Source organism: Rattus norvegicus, chromosome 18, assembly GCF_021556685.1.
Source record: "Rattus norvegicus strain SHRSP/BbbUtx chromosome 18, alternate assembly SHRSP_T2T, whole genome shotgun sequence".
In the NCBI taxonomy this organism is placed as follows: domain Eukaryota; kingdom Metazoa; phylum Chordata; class Mammalia; order Rodentia; family Muridae; genus Rattus; species Rattus norvegicus.
The window spans coordinates 80,062,250-80,081,421 of NC_141551.1; the positions used below are offsets into that span (position 1 = coordinate 80,062,250).

At 49.1% G+C, this 19,172-nt stretch overlaps 1 protein-coding gene across 2 annotated transcripts; it reads right to left on the bottom strand.

Moving 5' to 3' along the window:
- Window positions 1-1,818: 1,818 nt before the first annotated feature.
- Window positions 1,819-18,871, bottom strand: Cndp2 (carnosine dipeptidase 2). 2 transcript variants are annotated; one of them, NM_001010920.1, is made up of 12 exons: window positions 18,805-18,871; window positions 15,187-15,276; window positions 14,292-14,435; window positions 12,469-12,631; window positions 11,066-11,154; window positions 8,806-9,006; window positions 6,490-6,574; window positions 5,519-5,679; window positions 4,522-4,686; window positions 3,661-3,802; window positions 3,275-3,422; window positions 1,819-2,453 (listed from the first exon to the last, which is right to left on the bottom strand). In NM_001010920.1, exons 2-12 carry the CDS (start codon window positions 15,244-15,246, stop codon window positions 2,384-2,386), a joined length of 1,428 nt encoding a protein of 475 aa, NP_001010920.1. In that variant the 5' UTR covers window positions 15,247-15,276; window positions 18,805-18,871; the 3' UTR covers window positions 1,819-2,383. The 2 variants fall into 2 exon arrangements, with proteins under 2 accessions (NP_001010920.1, XP_087448391.1); XM_087592265.1 differs by having other exon boundaries at window positions 18,676-18,833.
- Window positions 18,872-19,172: the final 301 nt, after the last annotated feature.

Here is a 19,172-nt window from a genome sequence, read left to right on the forward strand (position 1 = left end):
AGGACTAATGGGGACAGGAACAGGGCGACATCAGACTCTTGATATCCTGGTTGTGAGCCCAGGGTAGGAGAAAAAGGGAATGCAAGGACCTAACCCTTGGAGATGATGTCATGATGCCCAAAATCTCTATTCTATACTATGAAAGGCCTGGGGGTTCCAAATTTAACTCAGATTGAGTATTTTCAGAGAGTCTGATATTTTCTCATTGAGCCTAAATCCTTGGAGCTGACACTCTCTCCTGAGGGAGACACAGGATATGGGATGCTGATGGCTTAAGTGCAGGATGCTCTCTCACTTTGATCACCTGGTCCTCTTGGGGCTTCATTGTAAAGTCACTGGTTTTTCCCCTAGGAATGAAGAAACCTAGGGAGATGCTTTCAGACACCCCAAGTTTAAGCATTTTAGTACACATTTCAGTGACCTCGCCTGCATCACTGTGGTCACATGGTGGTGTTCCTCCTTTGCTTTACTTCTGCATCACCAAATGGGAAATCATCACAAGAACCTGAAGTGGAAACTTAAGGGTTTTTTGGAAAGTCGGTTGGATGTTGTTTTGCTGGGGCAAGCACATGAAGGAACGTTTAGCTGAAGTGGACACAGGTGAAAGGGTGTTCTGCTAAACCGAGCACGTGAAAGGACACTCGTAATGAAGGATTCTTTGCTAATGACACGCACATATTGGGTCCACCTTACATTGTATAGTTGAGCTGCATTTGTCAGGACCCCATAGAGAAAAACACGCCAAAAAAACTACTGGTGGTAGTTTTTGTGCAACGACTTTTTTGCTGCTTCTGCTGACTCAGACTGACAGGCAGAGTGATACCAGCTGAGGCAAGACCCGTGGAGGGCACATGTTTGGAGGATATAAATAGGACTCCACAGACAGTGAGAGGCTGTTATAGAGCTGCTTGTTGGTCTCAAGTCTTTGCTGATCTTCGTTTTTTTGAGAGAGACACAGCTGAGAACTTCTGGCATTCCTACTGGTCCCTCCTGCCGACTCCAGCCGAGGCTGAGGCCTCTGCTAGCTAGTGTTTGCTATCCCAACTCTCCTGAGCTAGACTGCTGGTATAGAGTTGCTGGTGGACAGAGCTGTCACTGCTAACGAGTGAACTGAACTGCCAATTTCCAGCCAACACAGATGGGAGTTTTTCCAAAGAACCTTTCTAAACAGGTCCACTTCCCTCCCACCCCCACCCTTTTTTCCCCACTACCTCTGATAAAGGGGAAAAAGGCTAAAAGGGAGGCTAAACCATTTAAGAGCCATCATTAAGGTTTTGGAAAAAAAATTAACGTTACAAGATCCCTCCCACCCCCATCAGCACTCACAGTTACTTGAATTAGTCGAGATGGGAGGTGGTTATTTCTTCTGCAGGTATAACTCAGAAGTGATTTTTTTTTTTTTTTTTTTTTTGTTTACCATTTTGAGACAGGGTTTCACATTATACTCCAGGCTGGCATTGAACTCGTGACAATGAGTTCCGCCCCGGCTTCCTGCTCCTCTACGGTCACAACATTCCCTTTCAGCTAGTACTTTGGTTGTGTGCTCTCGGGCTGGCTTCTACGTCCCCGCCATTATCCTTCACCACAAGATGCTCCGGGCTTATCTTTGTTGCCTAAGACTGGGGGCTGCCGCTTTCAGAATTGGATGTGGAGGAAGAAGGGTGGACATAAGTCTAGTGTTATGAGCTCTGGCTGTCACCTTTCACTACCCAGGTGACACTATATCCAATACATGTGTGTGTGTGTGTGTGTGTGTGTGTGTGTGTGTGTGTGTTCCACAACTGCATGTATATCCCCAAGAAAGTACGACCACGGCAGTTCCTCCAGAGGTTCATTGTCACATTTATTAGTAGTAGCTGCAGCTGGACTGGTGCTTCTATGGGGACTGTTGGGACAAACTCTGAGGGGCAACAACAGGAGGGAACACCAGTGATGGTCAGCAAGGGTCTTAAGATGGGATACAGAGCACAGTGACGGTCACCATGGTGCTGTCACAGCACAAGGAGCTACTGGGTGCTCATTTCCTTCCTGAACATTCCCTGAGCCTCAGTCCACGATGGTCAACGCCTCCCACAGACCTGGAGCTTTTGGACTCTGGCTACTTCCTGGAGGTGAAGTCACACAGGCCACGCCCTGCCACCCCCAATCATGGCCAGTCAATTGTCTTCAGTAGGCCTCAGTACTGAACACTCGTAACTGCCTGACACAGCTGACCCTACCCTACCTAGTGACAGCTGGAGGCATTGTCTCCATTCTTGCCTGTCTGCCTGTGACCTGAGAAAGAGATGGGGAAAAGAAACTTCCACTTTCCCAAGAAAGCTGGAAGAAAGAGAGGGCAGATTGTTTCTGGGCAGGAACGGTACTCCGAGGGAAACGAGACTTCTCAGTTCTTCAGCTGAGACACCTCATACAGATATGCAGCCAGCATCTTGGTTCCTTCTATGTAGTTGAGCCTAAGAGAGAGAAAGCAAGCAAACTAGCAAACAAGTAAACAGACAGCCCACTCTCAGCTGCTGGCCATGGAGTCAGTATACAGGTGGATGGTGATTGCTCCTGAGTTCTCTCTAGGGAGCACCCCCTGTTCCGGCGTGCAGTCTGGCCTGGCCTGATAATTCAGCCTGGTGGTTCTCACATAGAGGTTCAGTGTGACACCTCCTTTCACCATCCCTCACTACATAACCTGTCCAGGCCCAGGTCTAGGGCTTGGTCTCACCCAGTTTCCTGGGAGCGAATGGCCATTATTTCTGAGGATTAGCTCTTTGACCCAGTGCCTAGTAACCAGGTTTCTGTCTCTGTGATTCCTTATACTGGGCCTCTGCTTCCTGTTTTCCTCAGCAGCTACAGGGCTGTACCTTCCTGCAGTCTGCAGTTCCCCCCAACAGTAGATCAGAGAGGCTCTCTCCATCCTGCAGGCTAGAGGAACCCCAGAGTATCTGTCAGAGGCAAAGGGGGCTTGAGCAGTTAGTGATGATAGTGTAACATTTTTTTTTTTTTTTTTTTTGGTTCTTTTTCCTAGGTAAGCGCTCTACCACTGAGCTAAATCCCCAGCCGATAGTGTAACATTTAAAACAGGAGCGGTAGCTTTTGTGGATGCTATAGGAAGAGTGTGGTGAACAAAGAATACTAGAGGAACCCTGTTTCCTAACTATTCCTACCAAGGCCTTATGCCTGCCTCTCACCGGTTCTCACTAGCAAACCCCCATGGGACGAAAGAGGAGTGATCCCAGAACCACCTCGTGCCACATGCAACCCAACCTCAGGACACCCGCCTCACCTGTTGAGCTTTTCATTCTGCGAGTGGGCACCGTCATCTGCTGACCCCACCGGCAACAGCATGACATTTTTGCCTGTAGCCTCCTGAAAGGTCAAGGTCACAGGAATACTGCCACCTTCTCTGGTCAAGTCAGGTTCAACACCAAACACTGGGGAAACAGAGAGAAATGATGTGTTTTGGGGACTGGATGCCAGAAAGCCACCACTTAGCAACACTTTGTCCAGACCCTGGGCTCGGGAATATACTCCTACAGACCTAGGTCCTGATCTCACCCCACACTTTAGCCCTGCCCTTAGCACTGCAGACACCATCACGTGTGCAACATGCTACACAGAGTCCTCAGACATTCCCAGGACCTTGGCATCCATCTTCAAAGGGTGGCCAACCTGTTTTCAGGGCTCTTCTCCCCGCCTGGTAGTGAGGATGGTTGAAGTCAGACACCCAGGGCTTCCCGCCATGGCCCATGTACACCTTGAACTTGTTGGGGCTCTGCAGTTCGGCAAACTTTTTTGACAAGTAGCTTGAAACCTAAACAGAAGAGACACGTGGTGGTTTGGACCTTGTGTTTGACTCAATGGGGGTAGTCTATGGGGCGTCTAGAGGCCCAGTGAGTTGGGTGTAATGGGCCTATATGGCATCTAAGAGTCTAGACATCCTCGACGCAGACATGCCAAACTATGACAACGTTTAAAGGCTGAGTGAAAAACCATGCCGTCTGACCTGACTTACTACTCAACAGACATATTTGTATCCTAAAATGCCTTGGTCGACACTTGGGATGGTGAACTTTTCCCGATAGGAAGGATCACCTAGGAAACACACTTCTGGGTGTCTAACTTCTAGGTAAGTTTGACAGAGCGAAGACCCAGCCTGAATGTGGACAACCTCGAGACAAAAACCACTTTTCTCCGGAGAGGAGGCATCAGGGTACTTGTCCCAGAAGCCCCTGAGGGCCCTCGCTGGGATTTTCAGCTAGCATGTGGCCACACACGGACATTTGTTTTACATCTTTGGGGTGAGGTCAGGTCGGCTTTCGCACGTCTCGGTAGTCTGAAGTGCAACCGCGTGCTCCTATGGCCTGCCTCTGACGGGCTTCTACACCGCTTCTTACAGCCATTGTGGAGGGAAAGAATCAGGAGGAGGCTCTGCCCGGGTGAATGTCCTTACTGTTTTAAGTTCAGTGTCACGGCAGCTGCCACGTGCGCCCCACGACCCCTGCCCGCACTCACGCCCGCATCCCCACATACTTGCTCGCTAACAACTTCCGGTATCATGTCGGGCACGAGCCTGATGGAGAACTTGCCGACCACTTTCCTGGGGATCACAGTCTTGGCCCCTGAACCGGAGAAGGCCCCTTCGATTCCATGGAGGGAGAGGGATGGGTATCGCCACCTGTGCATCAGGATGTCTTTCTGCAGAAACCCAGGAGGAGACAAGATGGCTACACAGGACGGATGAAGGATGACGAGGACCCGCCCGGTGTTTTGGAACTACTGTCACATGCCCCAGAGGGCCGTGCAGACTTAACAACCTCAAGAGGAGGTGGTGAATGATGTGGGGGTGGAATGCTGTGAGCCTCCAGCCCTCAGCTGGCTAAGGTGTCTGTCTCTCTTCCTCGGCTCATACTTGTCAGGCTGAGCAGCAGCTCTCTAAGCAGGTCTGACCTCTCCCCTTAGCTAGGCCTTTCAGCCTTGGCCCAGGCAATAGGGCAACTGTTTATTTATTCCCCTTGACTCTGAGATATTCAAGAGCCCAGCCTGGCCTGTTTCTCTTATCTCATGTCCTGCAAGAGTGTGGAGCAGGATTCTGTTAACATTGGCTACAAAGAGATGATGAACTGGAATCCACCCTCCCCAGGCTGGAACTAGACCAAGATAAAGTTTTTCTCCTAATGGTTAAGTAACGACAAATGACTGCTGCATTCAGGTTCATCTCTGGGCCTCGTGGGAACTTGTGACCTGTGAACCCAGACAAACAAACACCACCTGTGGCAGGAGAGGGGGCTGCTCCCCCTGCTCGTCCCCGTGTCCTCCCCCCCCCCCCCCCCCCGCCCTCAGCTGGTCAGAAGCTGATCCCGATATCTGAAGACCCTGACTGCTTTCGACCTGGGCACACCCTGCTTTTGATGACTCTTGAGCTAAGGCTCCCTGGGATGAACCTCTGACGCCGGCTGTCTTTCAGACACTGCCTGTCGCTGGAGCCCCGGTGGCCCGCACAGGGTAAGGGGTGGGTGGGGTGCAGCACCTTGCAGCTGTGCAGAAGGGTCCCGGCTCCCACGTCCTTGGCGAACTCTTCCATATCGAAGTCAATGTGGTCATAGAGCTCATGCTCCTCATCCGTCACAGGAGCCACGGCGTCGTTGATGCCGGGGATGAGGATTTTCCCCTTCTTGTCTATCAGGCAGCCTGAGGGGTGTGGCAGAGGGCGGAAGGCTTGTCTGGGGCAGCACGTAAGTAAGCAGTGTTCTGGGTTGTCCTGACTCTGGGAACTCCAGCACCAGGGCACATACCCTGGCCACGTGACCAGCAGGAGGCCGGGGCATTCTAGTGAGTCAGTTAGCTGGCCCAAGGGGGTGAGCAGGACAACTGCTCACTGGTTTTCAGAGAGACCGAGGAGCATGTGGAGTGCTTAAGTGGCTCGGCTGTGCCTGAGGCATGAACCTGAAAACCCACAGTAGCCAGCCAGCATTTCTTTGTGGTGACAGGAAACCTGTGAGTGGGACAGAGTCTGACTACACATGCAGTGTCATTCGTCTGTAGGAGTCCTAATCCTGGGATGGGGGTGAGAGAGAGGATCTGACCAGCAGGGGGACTGAGTTATGGCCCACTGAAACAGATCAAAGGAGATATCCTCTGAGAGATGTAAAACACCATGACCAGAAAAAAAGAAATCGTGCAAAGGGGGAAGGGGGGGGAGGGGTCCTCAGGGACATTCTACTGGATACCGGAGGGAGGGAGGGCAGTTCTACACATGGTGGTGATGAGGTATGGGATAGACGCAAGAAGGACAGGAAGTGGGCAGAGGCAGAAATGAAACACAGGGCCCTTTAAATAAGCAATGCCTGGAGGAAGGGAAGTTAATTAGAAACACAGCTGAGTGGGCCCGTGAAGGATGCTGGGACACACTAGGGACGTGCAGATAGTTTAGGAAAAGTGCCCTGCCCACTTCCCTAAGTGACAGAGTGCTGACCCAAAGAGCGCCAACCCCAGGCTCACCCATCAGTGAAATGAGATCCGTCATGGCTTCGTGCACTGAGCCACCGTATACCCCAGAATGGAGGTCTTTGTCACTGCATTCCACCTGGCGGAAACAAAGATCACTTTATTTGGTGACTTAGTGGGAGCTTATTTTAATTATTATATGACATTGCAGTGAACAAAAGGACACTTGTAAGACTGACAGTTTTCCAGTCTAAGTCTGCTCTCTCAGGCATTAAAGCAGGACACTTCTCAATTAGAACATCCAGACACCAGAATAACTCCTGATGTGCATACCACATGTGCACAGGGAATGCTGGCTGCATGTGCACAGGGAATGCTGGCTGCATGTGCACAGGGAATGCTGGCTGCATGTGCACAGGGAATGCTGGCTGCATGTGCACAGGGAATGCTGGCTGCATGTGCACAGGGAATGCTGGCTGCATGTGCACAGGGAATGCTGGCTGCATGTGCACAGGGAATGCTGGCTGCATGTGCACAGGGAATGCTGGCTGCAGGTGCACAGGGAATGCTGGCTGCAGGTGCACAGGGAATGCTGGCTGCATGTGCACAGGGAATGCTGGCTGCAGGTGCACAGGGAATGCTGGCTGCATGTGCACAGGGAATGCTGGCTGCAGGTGCACAGGGAATGCTGGCCCCAGAAGTATGGTGCAAAGTAGCCTTTCTAACACCGGAAAAGGGCAAAATCCTGTCTGGTATAGCCATCCATATGCATTGGAAACGGTGAAAGCCATGAATTTAGCATAGCTGTTTGACACAGTTCCATCGAAGCTGAGCTGAATGCTGTGATCTCTGTCATTCTGTCCCTCATTTTTAGGTTTTGGTCTCATTCATTTTATGTCCGAGTCTTTTTAGGAGAGTCCTAAACTTAACTATCACTTCTGCTTTTAGGGAAATAACTTAATCTGGCCTTATTCAGGTATCTTCCTTATGCCCAAGAGATCATGATAAGGAATTTCTAAATGAGACCTCGACTCCAGGAATCTTCTTGGGGTATCTGCCCTTAGGCAAACTCTGACTACAGAATTAGTAAAAGATTAAGGCTTTCCTTTTACAATACAAGTGAGCTCTCTCAAGTGTAGTTTAAAGATAGGGTGAAACGTACTTAATTCAGCTTTTCCTGCTTTATAGCACAGATGATAAAAGAATTTAAGTACAAGAGTTAGGTGTTTGTGTTTGCTATTCATTAAAACACCAGTTCAGATTTTTGTTTTTGTCTAGAGAGCTTTAAAACTGCAGATACTGCCAGCCTTTCTGAAAGCAAGCTGTCGGATAATAAATGTGTCTGCCTTGACAGAGACATTCTTTAGATTCTTTGAATTGGGAGTTTTAGGACTAATAATAAAAATGAAACGTGTTCTGTTTGTAACTTTCTAATTGTGACTGAACTTGTAACCCTGGACATGCCATGAAAAATCAAATACATGTGCAGATATGGAATGTTGTAAACTGTACTTCCTGGATGATCATCAGTCTGTCTTTGCTGTGTGAAACCTGTATACATAGAGGCAATCTGACTGCTAGTCAGTCAGGGCTGTGGGATTCCCTGGTCACCTCGCCTGACTCACTCCTCCCTCACTGACTCCTCTCCTCTCAATGGCTGGGACTGACCCCAGCGCCTGTCACTTCACAGAAGCCGTGCACAAGCTTACTCGAAGCACAACACCAAGTATGGGGTATGACACCACCAACCCAAGAATCAGGCTCAGACCCCTTTGAGAACTGACTAGTCTCATAACCAGGCAAACAGGTAACCAGTGTGTGCTCGTTTGGACCAGCATCTATAACGGAATGCCATGCTCCTCTCTCACAATACAGCACTGGCATGGTCCTGTCCTCTCAGGTGATAAAGACCCCTAGCAGGCCCGCCCATTATCCCAGTGGGAGAAGATCTCCAACAGCGAGCAAAAGATCCACCCCAACACCTCATTCATCTGGCCAAGGGTGACTCAGTTACAGGATTAGGTCTTGGCCGCTGACATGCGAACATTTTTAACTTTTAGAGGAAGGTTCTTAAGGCTTATTGTCCATCTCAGGAAAACTAACATTCGCTGTCACCTGCTCTGATAAAGTATCAATATTATTAAGATAATGCTGTCTTAATTTAAAACTGCCACGAGATTTGACTTCTGATCTCAGACGTCCATGCCTGGGGTATTAGGATGGATTACTGAACACAAGGGTCCCTGGGAAACTGAGCTCCTCCTTCATGTGTGACTAGCTTCTTGGTATTTGCCCGGGTCAGGGTATGGAAAAACAAAGAGGCTTAGGGGTTAGAGAGACAGGGTGAAGTCTGTGGGACTCAGTTCGTACCTCGATGAAGAAGTAACAAATGCCCCTGAGGCCGTACGTGATACACGGCTTATTCTTCCCCAGCCAGTAATTGTCCGAGATGCACACATAGTCCACATCTTTGAAGAACTTGTCTTTCTGGGCAAAAATTAACTCGTCCAGGCCTTCGGAACCAGATTCCTCCATGCCTTCCAGGCAGAACCGCAGGTTGACAGGGATTTCCTGTGACAGGGCATCGTAAGACAGTCGGTTTCCTTACTTTTCTTGCATTAGTGACACATGGAAGACTGTTTTGAACTTTAGCTTCAAATATGAGATCTTCTCCCACTGTCCCCTGGGAGTTCAGGGTTAGAAAGAAAAGTCCTAGGCCATGCCTAGGCAGGCCACTTACAGTGAGCCAGTTTGTGTAGGGGAAGCCATGAGACAGGGAGAAGGGCAACCAATAGAGCACGGATTGCTCTCCCAGAGGACCAGGGTTCCACTCCCTGCACAACCTGCACAAACAAGGCTGCTCACAGCTGTCTGTAACTGACCCTCAGACCTCCACATGTATACGTATTCCTATGTAAACCCATGCGCACACTTGCAAACATACACACTCACATGCACATAACACACGCACTCACAGAAAAAAATTAGAGGAATTGGGGAAGATTTTCTTTTCCTGACTAACCACTGAGATTTCACCGTAGCTAGGCTAACTGAGACCTTCCGTATACTAGGAAGGCGTCCACACTGCCAGCATCCCCCTGTTCACAGAAGTCAAGCCGTTTTGAGGTGCTTGAAGGGAATCTCATCGCAGTGCTGGGTTGAGTTCTCTGGAAAATGTTCCAAGAGTTCTCCTAGCTCTGTACGCAGTTACGGAGCAGGTAGCCTTCCCACAGATGAGAAAAGGGGCTGGATACAACCAGCTAGAGGCCACACACAGGAGAGACGCATGGGGTCCAAAGACACTGATGCCTAGCAGCCCACAGCTCACAGCTGCCCTGAGAGCAATGTTCAGTGAACACTGTCCTTCTGATCTCTTCTTCTGTCCCATGTGAAATTTCCTGAGACCTCCATATACAGAGCAACTACAAATGAAACTGCTCAGGGCTCTGCCCAGTGTGCCCTTCCCTCCATGGCCTCCCAATGCTGTGGAGCCCTGCAGGGGGTGAGGCTGCCTGGTTTCTGTGCCCAGCTCTTGGGTCAACTGCCAGACAGGCCAAGTGTTTTCTGTTTTGTTTTTGTTTTAAAACCTTTTCTCTCCTGTGCAAATGGTCTCCCGGACAAAGAAAGCCTAAGCCCCTTTCCAGATCTAATGATCCAGACTTTGACAAAAATGATTATTTTTATTTTATCATGCTGTGAAGTAAAATTCATCTGCAAAAACTGCCCAGACAGCGTGATCACAATCAGGTTAAAGATAATAAAAAGCCTAGTTAGGGAGCAGTACTAGGTTTCTAGAAATGCTTTGCTTCTATATTTAACCAATTTTGAACTTTGAGGAATAAACACAAAATAATCTAATATATTTTTTAGGAGGATATAAGTCACATGCAGAAAAGAATTTGCCTAATATCACAAAGTCTGTAGCTTCCTGGCACAACTCATAGGTACAATCAAAGGTTGAAAATTTGTATTAGTCAGGGTTGTAGCACAGCTCTATAATCCCAGCCCTTGAAGTTTGAGTGGGAGGGTGGTCACGAGTTCAAGGCCAGCCTGTGTTATATAACACAACTGCATCAAACACACACACACCTATTAGGGAGCTGGGTGTGGTGGTACACACCTATTATCTCAGCACTGGGGAGATAAGAGGCAGGTGGATCTCTGTGAGTTACTGGCCAGCCAGGAATTCAGAGTGAGACACTATCTCAAAATCAAACAGCCAACAAACAGACAGTAATAAAAATACCAACAAAATAAAACAATAAAAGACCCCTAAAACATCTAGAATAAAATACAGTAAAATTCACATTTGGGGATAGAAATAGAACTCAGTGGCAGAGCCGTTTCCCAGCATGCATGAGGACCCGAGTTTGATCTCAGCACAGAAAGAGAGGAGAAAGACCAAGATGCACATTTTAAGTGTCAGCAAGGGCCCTGCTGAGTGTCGATAGCTTGACCTTTGAGCTCTGTAAGATAATTAACTGTTTAATGATTTCTGGAGGTGGGAACAGTTGTAATCTTCAATCTGTGTCCCGTGTGCTGACTGAGGTGGGGCTTGCTCTCTCCTCTCTGGTAATCTCACATGACCTTAAAACCTTAAGGGTGGACAGAATCTGCTGCGGGGAAGTACCTGGCCAGTCTTCTGATAGGCTTCCAGGGCGTTCATCCATCCGGCCACCGGCCCCTTATCATCTGTGGAGCCTCTCCCGTACAATTTGCCTGGAACAGCAATCAGCAGATGCAGTTAGAGACAACCAATCGAAAGACCTTTTCTCTGGTGGTCATCTGATAACGAATGGCTAGGCACAGCACTCAGCTGTTCTGAGCGATGGGGCTTTAAAAGCCCAGATCTCCATTTAACCTATGCTAAAACTTGAGAGAACTTCTTGATGTCCAAAAGAAGCAGTCATGTGGGTCGTTCCCTGTCATCCTTCCCTTTCACAGCAAGGTCTAGGACCAGGATTCACAGAGTGTCAGGGGTGAGATTCGCCGTGCAATTTCAGGACGTAACATTTCACAGGACGGCCCTACAGGTAGCTACACCTTTAAGACCCATGCTCCCTCCCCGGCTATGAGTAAGCCTGTGGAAGTACATGCCATCACTACAGAAGCAGCGCCAGCTACACTCCCATCCCAGTTTTGATAACTAATTTGGATCTGCTGGGAGGATGGCATTAGGCCCAGAGAAGCATGGGCGACTCATCTGGGATCAGAATGGGTGTGGTCGGCATGGATGCAGCAGAGGAGGGGAAGAAAGTAGGGATGGCCTGCAGCAAGAACCAGATAACCCTGTTTCTGGTGTAGGTGGGCAGATGGCGTCACTCAAGGATACGTGAGAGGGCCCAGTCCAGACAGCTTGAATCATGAGGCCAAAAACTATCGTGCGGATGTGGATCTGAGACTCAGAGGAATCCAGTGCCCGTGGAACCAACAGCAACGGGACATGCTCAGTTCTGTGAGGAGGGCCAGTGTATGGGATGAGGTCTCAGAAATAACGTGATAAATAAAAACTTTGCATACTTCTCGGCCATGTAACAGTCCATACAGAGTCAGGACACGTGTAAAGACAGACTCCACACCCAGTCAGGGGGCAGGAACTCAGTCCTGAGGGGCAAGGCTCAAAGCTATAAGGTGTATCTCAAGGACTGTCCTGGCGGAAACAGTGCTGACAGAGGCTGGACCTTGAACAAGCACAGCAGGGAGTGAGGGACAGCTGGCCTTCAGGAGCTACACAGCCCCAAGTCACAATGAATGACCCCGACAGGGAGTTAGGGCTGCAGGGAAGCTGGCAAGCCCCCACCAAGGCCTAGTTATGAGAAAAGAAAACTGCGCTTTCAATGACTGAGGCACACATGAGAAACTTCCAGAACCCGATTTCTAGACTTTGTTCTTATTAAACAGAAGTGTACTAGAAAGAGGAAGACCCAGGAGTATATTAGTGATTTTCCAAATGTAACATCTTCCCCCCCCAAAAAAACACTTCCTCTGATGTGGGAAGTGAGCCCTCGGGTGGGCAAGCCCTGGCGCCCTCACCTTCCCGCTCCACCAAGGTGAAGGGCTCGCTGTCCCATCCGTCCTCCAGGGCTGCAGGCTGCACATCCAGGTGCCCGTAAATGCACACCGTTTTCTTCTGGGGATCACTGCCCAGTTTGCCGAGCAGAATGGGAGGAAGTGGTATCTCCGAGCCGTCTGGGAGCTGAGAGGGAGGGAGCAATGGAGGGCAACCTGGTTAATAAACTGTAAGGGCCTCGCAGCAGTCAGTAAACCTAGCTGGGATGGTCTTGTCTGTTGTCATCCAACAGCCGGTGTTGTAGGGTTTAAGATGGTATCTTCTAACAGCCCTTAGCAAGAAGTCACTCTCCTGAAATCCAGTCAGCACTAACTAAACTGTGTCTACAACTAGTTCGATAAACTGCTCAAGGTTGCTTTAAAAAAAAAAAAAAAATCAATGTATGTGACGAGACACCATGTGGCCTGGATCTGAGGTACGACTTAACTCGTTTTTGAAGTAATGGCTAAAACAACTACAACCTGCAGCTGAATGCTACGTTTTCGAAATTCTGCATGTAGACATCTAAGAGGAACAGAATGGACCGTCGGCCAGGACATTGATGGGATTCAGGGCTGGGAGATGGCTCAGCAGTTAAGAGTGCCTTCTGTTCTTCCAGAGAACTGGAGTTCGGGTCCCAGAACCCTCGTCAGGCATCACAACCACTTCAACACCAGAGAATCTGGCCACTTTGGGGACCAGCAGACATGTTGCTAACACACACACACACACACACACACACACACACACACACACACACCACACTTAAAAAGAGAATCCACAGAATCTGGTAAATGAATGGTGGCGTTGGGCAACCCTGGGCTTCTCCCCAAAGGCCTTGCCAGCTCTCCAAGACACTTATTGATGAATCCTCTGAGTCTAGAGGAGGATTCGGGGGACACAAAGACAAATCAGTCTTGGGTCTTCTCTTTCCTTTACAGGTCAATGGTTACCACTTGTGACCCTAACTGTGGCCCAAGCCAGCTGTACCCCTGCCCCTCAGCCTCTGTGCCTATGCTGGCTCCTATAGTTTATCAGAAAAGCCTTGTGGTGACAGCAAACTGCCACAAGGAGTTTGCAGGGGACAAGGTCAGCATGGGAACATGCATATTTATGCTTTTAAGTGTGTTTTTCCATTATTGAAAATATTTTTTTTCCCTCATACAATACATCCTGATTAGTTTCCCTTCTCTACTCCTTCCAGTTCCTTCCCTCCTCCCCTGCCATCCAGGTCCTTCCCCTTTCTGTTTCTCTTTAGAAAAGAGCAGGATTTTAAGAGAACAACAAACATAATAAAATAAAATGTAATAAGATAAACAGAACCCATCACACTGAAGGACCAGGCAAACTGACAAGGAAAAGAGCCCAAGAGAAGGCACAAGAACCAAAGGCCCACTCGTACCCATATTCAGGAGTCCCATTAAAAACACTAAACTGAAAGCAATTCTGTATACCCAAGGGACCTGGCTAAGGAAGCAATCTTTATAAAGAGACTCAGATAACGTGTAACTTCTGCATGTGAAAACTTTCATTTCTGGGAAATTATCTCAGCCCTCAAGAATGACAGTCATTTTAACTTACTCTTGAGCTGCTGGTCTTCCGTTCTCCTTCCCAGAATTAAACATGCTGAATAATCAGAAAACCTTTAACTCACCCAAAGCGAGGTGGTTGCTGGGATGTACACAAGGGCCAGCATGAGCTCGCTTAGAAGAAGACCTTCAGCCAAAGATCAGCCAAGGGAGATAAAGCCTTCAGCCTCTTCCCACCCTCCAGGAAGAACTGTCTGCTACAGTCCCCTGGTCCATACCTTCTGCTTCCCGATATCCACCAGCTCCACAGATCCCCCCAGCCTCTGGACATCTGCAGCTGCCGCTTCCGTCATCCTTCTGATCTCTCCTCTCTTCTCCGGCCACGCGGACACGCTCTGGATGGCCACCCATTCTGCAAGTTTCTGTTTGTAGAGAGCAAGTGGAAAGGGCTCCAGGATGCTGTTTTTTAAGGGCAGGCAGGGATGGGCTGTATCTATAGCCACTCCGCTTTACAGGCAGAGCAGACCCGGCTTGCCTGCTCCGTATTTGGGTTAAACAACGACAAAACTGTGCTGTCGTACCCCCGAAACCAAGCAGAAATGTGTACTTTTAACCACAGAGCATAACCATACAGTGAGTTTATATCTATAGTCAACAAAATGGTAACAGAAAGAAAACGGACTGCAACATCCCAATCCAAGTTCACAAAGTCTCTCTGGTCAAAGCCACATTTTCTACCACAGTTTCTAAGGCGTAAGTTTTAGAGTTAAAGTTGTGATTCTATCAGATAAAAACCATGCAACAGATTAAAATACAACATCATAGAATCGTGAAGTCATGATCTATCAGATAAAAACCATGAAACATTAAAATATAACATCATAGAATCAATCAGAACATGCTGGGTTCAAACAGTTTTTAAAAAGAACTCCGATCACAAGAGACCATAAATGAGATTAGGAGAAATGATGGGCTTTATTTGTAGAAGCGGGCAATTCAACTCTGTCAGATGATAAAAGTATAGCTTTCACCATCACGAGAAGATGAAGAAACGAGAAATTTAAATACTCGATCAAAAAACGGTCACGGCTCATATTAGCTTCTTGGAAAGCTCTCTGACTCGACAAGATTAAAGCAGGTTTCACTACTCACTCAGAAGAGACAGATGCCCACCTTGACAAAGCGGTCCTGGTTTTCGTCAATGTACTGGAAGACAGCTTTGAGGGCTGACATCTTTCAGGCAGACTTCAGACCTGGGGAACTCTGAGCAGAGAGAGCAATGGGTCAGACCTGCTCGCAGCTGACACAGAAGAGCAGTGGCCAGGACCGAGAAGTGCTCCACCCAGTCAGCATAGTATTGCAACACTCCTCCCAGGACTCCCCCCGGAAGTGACTGCACTTCAGGGCTGAGAGGGTAGGAACCAGTCAGAGGCTTGGGTGGATCTTTCCTTCCTGCTCCAAAGGAAAGCTCCCCTAAAGTTTGTGTCCACAAAGAAGCACCCCAGTGGCAGACAATCTGAGGAAAACTAAAAGTGGGTACTTGGCAATCACGTGGATTTACTGTGCACTTCATTTTTTGAGAGAAACTCACCCTGGCTGCCTTCGAACTTTCTTTTTCTTTCTTTCTTTTTTTTTTTTTAAAGATTTATTTACTTATCATATATAAGTACACTGTAGCTGTCTACAGACACACCAGAAGAGGGCATCCGATCCCATTACAGATGGTTGTGAGCTACCATGTGGTTGCTGGGATTTGAACTCAGGACCTCTGGAAGAACAGTCAGTGCTCTTAACCACTGAGCCATCTCTCCAGCCCGGCGCTGGAACTTTCTGTGTAGACTGGGCTGGTCTCACACAGAAATCCATCTGCCTTCTGAGTGCCAGGATTATTAAAGGTGTGTGCCACGGTGCTTAGCTGTCACTCATTAAAAGGTTTTTTTTCTTGAGACGGAATCTCTTGCTCTACCTTCTGAAGGTTAGAATTACAGGACCAAACCACCAAGCCAGGTTTATGTGGTTATGCGGATCAAATCTAGGGTTTCATGTATGCTAGGTAGGTACTCTACCAACGGAACTACAGATGCAATTTTTATATTCTTAAAGCATGGGGTGAACTATTAACCTTCTATTGCTACAGAGGGAATTATCATTTCGAAGATCTCCATAAAAATGCTGCAGGCTGGGCGTAGCAGCTCACGCCTTTGATCCCAGCTATGGGGAGGTAGAGGCAGTGGCTCTCTAAAAGTATGAGGCCAGCCCGCTCTATAAATGGAGAATTCCAGGCCAGCCAATGGCAACCTGTCTCAAAAAAACAAGCGAGCAAACAAACAAACACGCCCTCCCTCTTCACAAACACACGGCCAATATCCTGCCTCTTCAATTGCAAACCCACACCCTGCTGGAGGATCCAGAAAGATAAATTTAGCTGAGGATAACAGACTACACTGGGGAAAAGCTCCCATCTCACAGAGGGTGGCTTTGGAGAGAAGCTGTGTACTTCTTTTTAGAAAGTTATAGGGGATGTGCGATGTTTTCACCACAAAGAAACAGCCAAGGTCTGAGGAGCCGAGAGCCTCAAGTTGCTCACTATTGGGTGCATTCACGTATGAACACCCCATAGATATACTCAGTGCGTGCATTTTCCCGACAGTTTTTTCTTTCCCTTTTAAAAATAAAACAAAATGTAGCCTAGGCTGTCCTTGAACTGATCTTCCTGCTTCCACCTAGAATTATGAGCAGGCACCCAGTTTATGTGGTACTGGGGATGGAACCCCAAGATTCGGGTATGCTTGATAAACTACTGACTAAGCCACAACTCCAGCCTCCTGGGCACATGTTTCAGCATCTACCTCTCAAGCCCGAGACCCCAGAGGCAGGAGAAAGTAACTTGTGAAACTGCTTTTTCTTGTTATTATTTATTTATTTATGTAAAGATTTATTTATCTTACGAGTGCTCTATCTGCATGGACACTTGCATCACATCATGTTATAGAGTGTTATGAGCCACCATGTGGTGGCTGGGAATTGAACTCAGGACCTCTGTTAGAACAACAATGCTCCTAAACTCTGAGCCATCTCTCCAGCCCCAGAACTGTTTTTAAAATGGGAATCAATGTGAACTACAACTGACTCAGGCGCTGGGATTTGCAACCGGAGTTTTCTCTTTCAAGTGCCAGACTCGGACATAACTCAGCATAGGTGAGGCGGAGCCCAGTTGGGCTGAGAAAGTTCATCCGTCGGTGACGACCGAGTGACCTGCTTTCACTGCTGCACGGTCTCAAGTGGGGGCTACAGAAATGCCTGCATGCCACACGTGGCAAAGAGCACCGTTTCCTGCTCCGGGACCCCAGAGCAGTTTCTAAACTGAGGACAGAGTTGATTCACTGTGACAGGAAGTGAGGCAGTCATCCAGCACCATGAAATTCTGCAGCCAAGCAATATGAAATCCCAGAGCACTTCAAATAGTAAATGCGGGGTTGCTGCTAGGGTGGGAGACGGAACTGCTGGAGTCTCAGTGCCCTAACAATCTTCTCTCCTTTTTAAAAATCTAACACAATAGAAGAAAAATTTCTAGACCCAGGACACCTCCTCACACAGCCTCACCTGAAAGTGCCTCTGGGAGACTCCAGATGTTACCCAGCCCCCCTACACACCCCCGCCCCCCCGCTCTGTGCACAGGGAAGGTGTCCGTTTACATGATGAACCCTTACCCTGCAGGACCATCTGTTACACTGGGTGCTTTTGACTTGGGCTCCGGGTCCTCACACAAATCCCTATCACCTTGGCACAGCTAAACTAACTTTGTTGCTATACAACGTTGCCGTGATCTGAGGTACACTCTTCAACGAGGGCAGTAAACAGAGAGATTTCAACTAACCTGCAGAGTTCCCACAGCACATTAAAAACAAGCCCTCCCTCTAAACTGACACATTAAGTTGGCAACTCTCCCTCCCACTAGTTTCCGATGTCTCCTGCTTCACCTCGCTCAACATGAAGGCCTTCAGTTGAAATCATTTATTAAGGTAAAAAGGTGGGTTGAACAGAAGCAAACTTCCTGCCCAATATGCCAGCAACCTCACTATCTCCTGGAGGAGCACAAGCAAGGTCCCCGCGATTGGGTCTTTACAAGATAACAAGACTCTCCGGAGAAGATTGGAGGTCCTAGGGTTTCATGGGTTAGCAGAGTATATCAAACATCTACTCCACTTTACAAATGAGTAAACTGAGACTAGTAAATGAATGAACGACCTAATCGCACCAGCAAGCTGGCAATGGGAGACCTCTCTCCTGCGGATCCATCCTTGAGGCAGGTCCAGCTGGACCCTGCCCTGAGCCTTTGCACCCAAGACAAGCCAGGCAGCATTCTCCAAGTGTAGACGTGAGGACTGCCCAGCCTTTGCGCCCTGCAACCCTCCAGCCCCGAGTCGCCACGCAGGATGGCTGGGACAGACAGCCCATCGGCGCCCCAGGGCGAACGGCGTGAGCCGCGTGACCTCGCGCTTCCGGAGATCGGTCGATCCTAACCAGCCCCTGTGACCGGAGAGGCCTGGGTCCTGGGCTAAGGTCGCTGGAATCGCGGGCCCGCGCCCGGGGCCTGGGGTGACTCAGGCCTGGGCTGACTGCATTAGAGATCGGGGAACTCCAGGGTTCCGCCGCTCCCACCTGGATGCTCCTGGGTCCCGCACTTCCAAGCAGACCAGGGAGACTCAGGCATCGCTGGGCTCTGCACCTATTCCACCCCGGTCTCCCCGCACCCTCCCGGGAAGGGAGGCCCTGAGGGCACCCGCTTACCGCGCCGGTTCCGCACCACGTGTCTCTGCACGCCCCACTAGCCAATGTCCAGAGGTCTGGGGCTAGCCCCGCCCCAGCCTGCCCCGCCCTGACGACGCTCCCCTCCCCAACAGCCAATGCCAGGTCTCCTCGGGCTATCCCTGCTCCATAGAAGCCCCGCCCTTTTGCCGAAGGTCTAGTGTAGAGCGCTGACTCCGCCCTGCTAGCTCTAGCCACGCCCCTCCTCGGTTGGCGCACCCTTTCAGGACCCGCACTGTACAAAGAGTCTGGCCTGTTTCTTCTAGGTGGGTCCTAGAAGTCTCCTTCGATGCTGCGCTGAAATCCAAAATTGAGGTGTTCACCCTCAGTTTCTCAAGGATCCTGTGTCG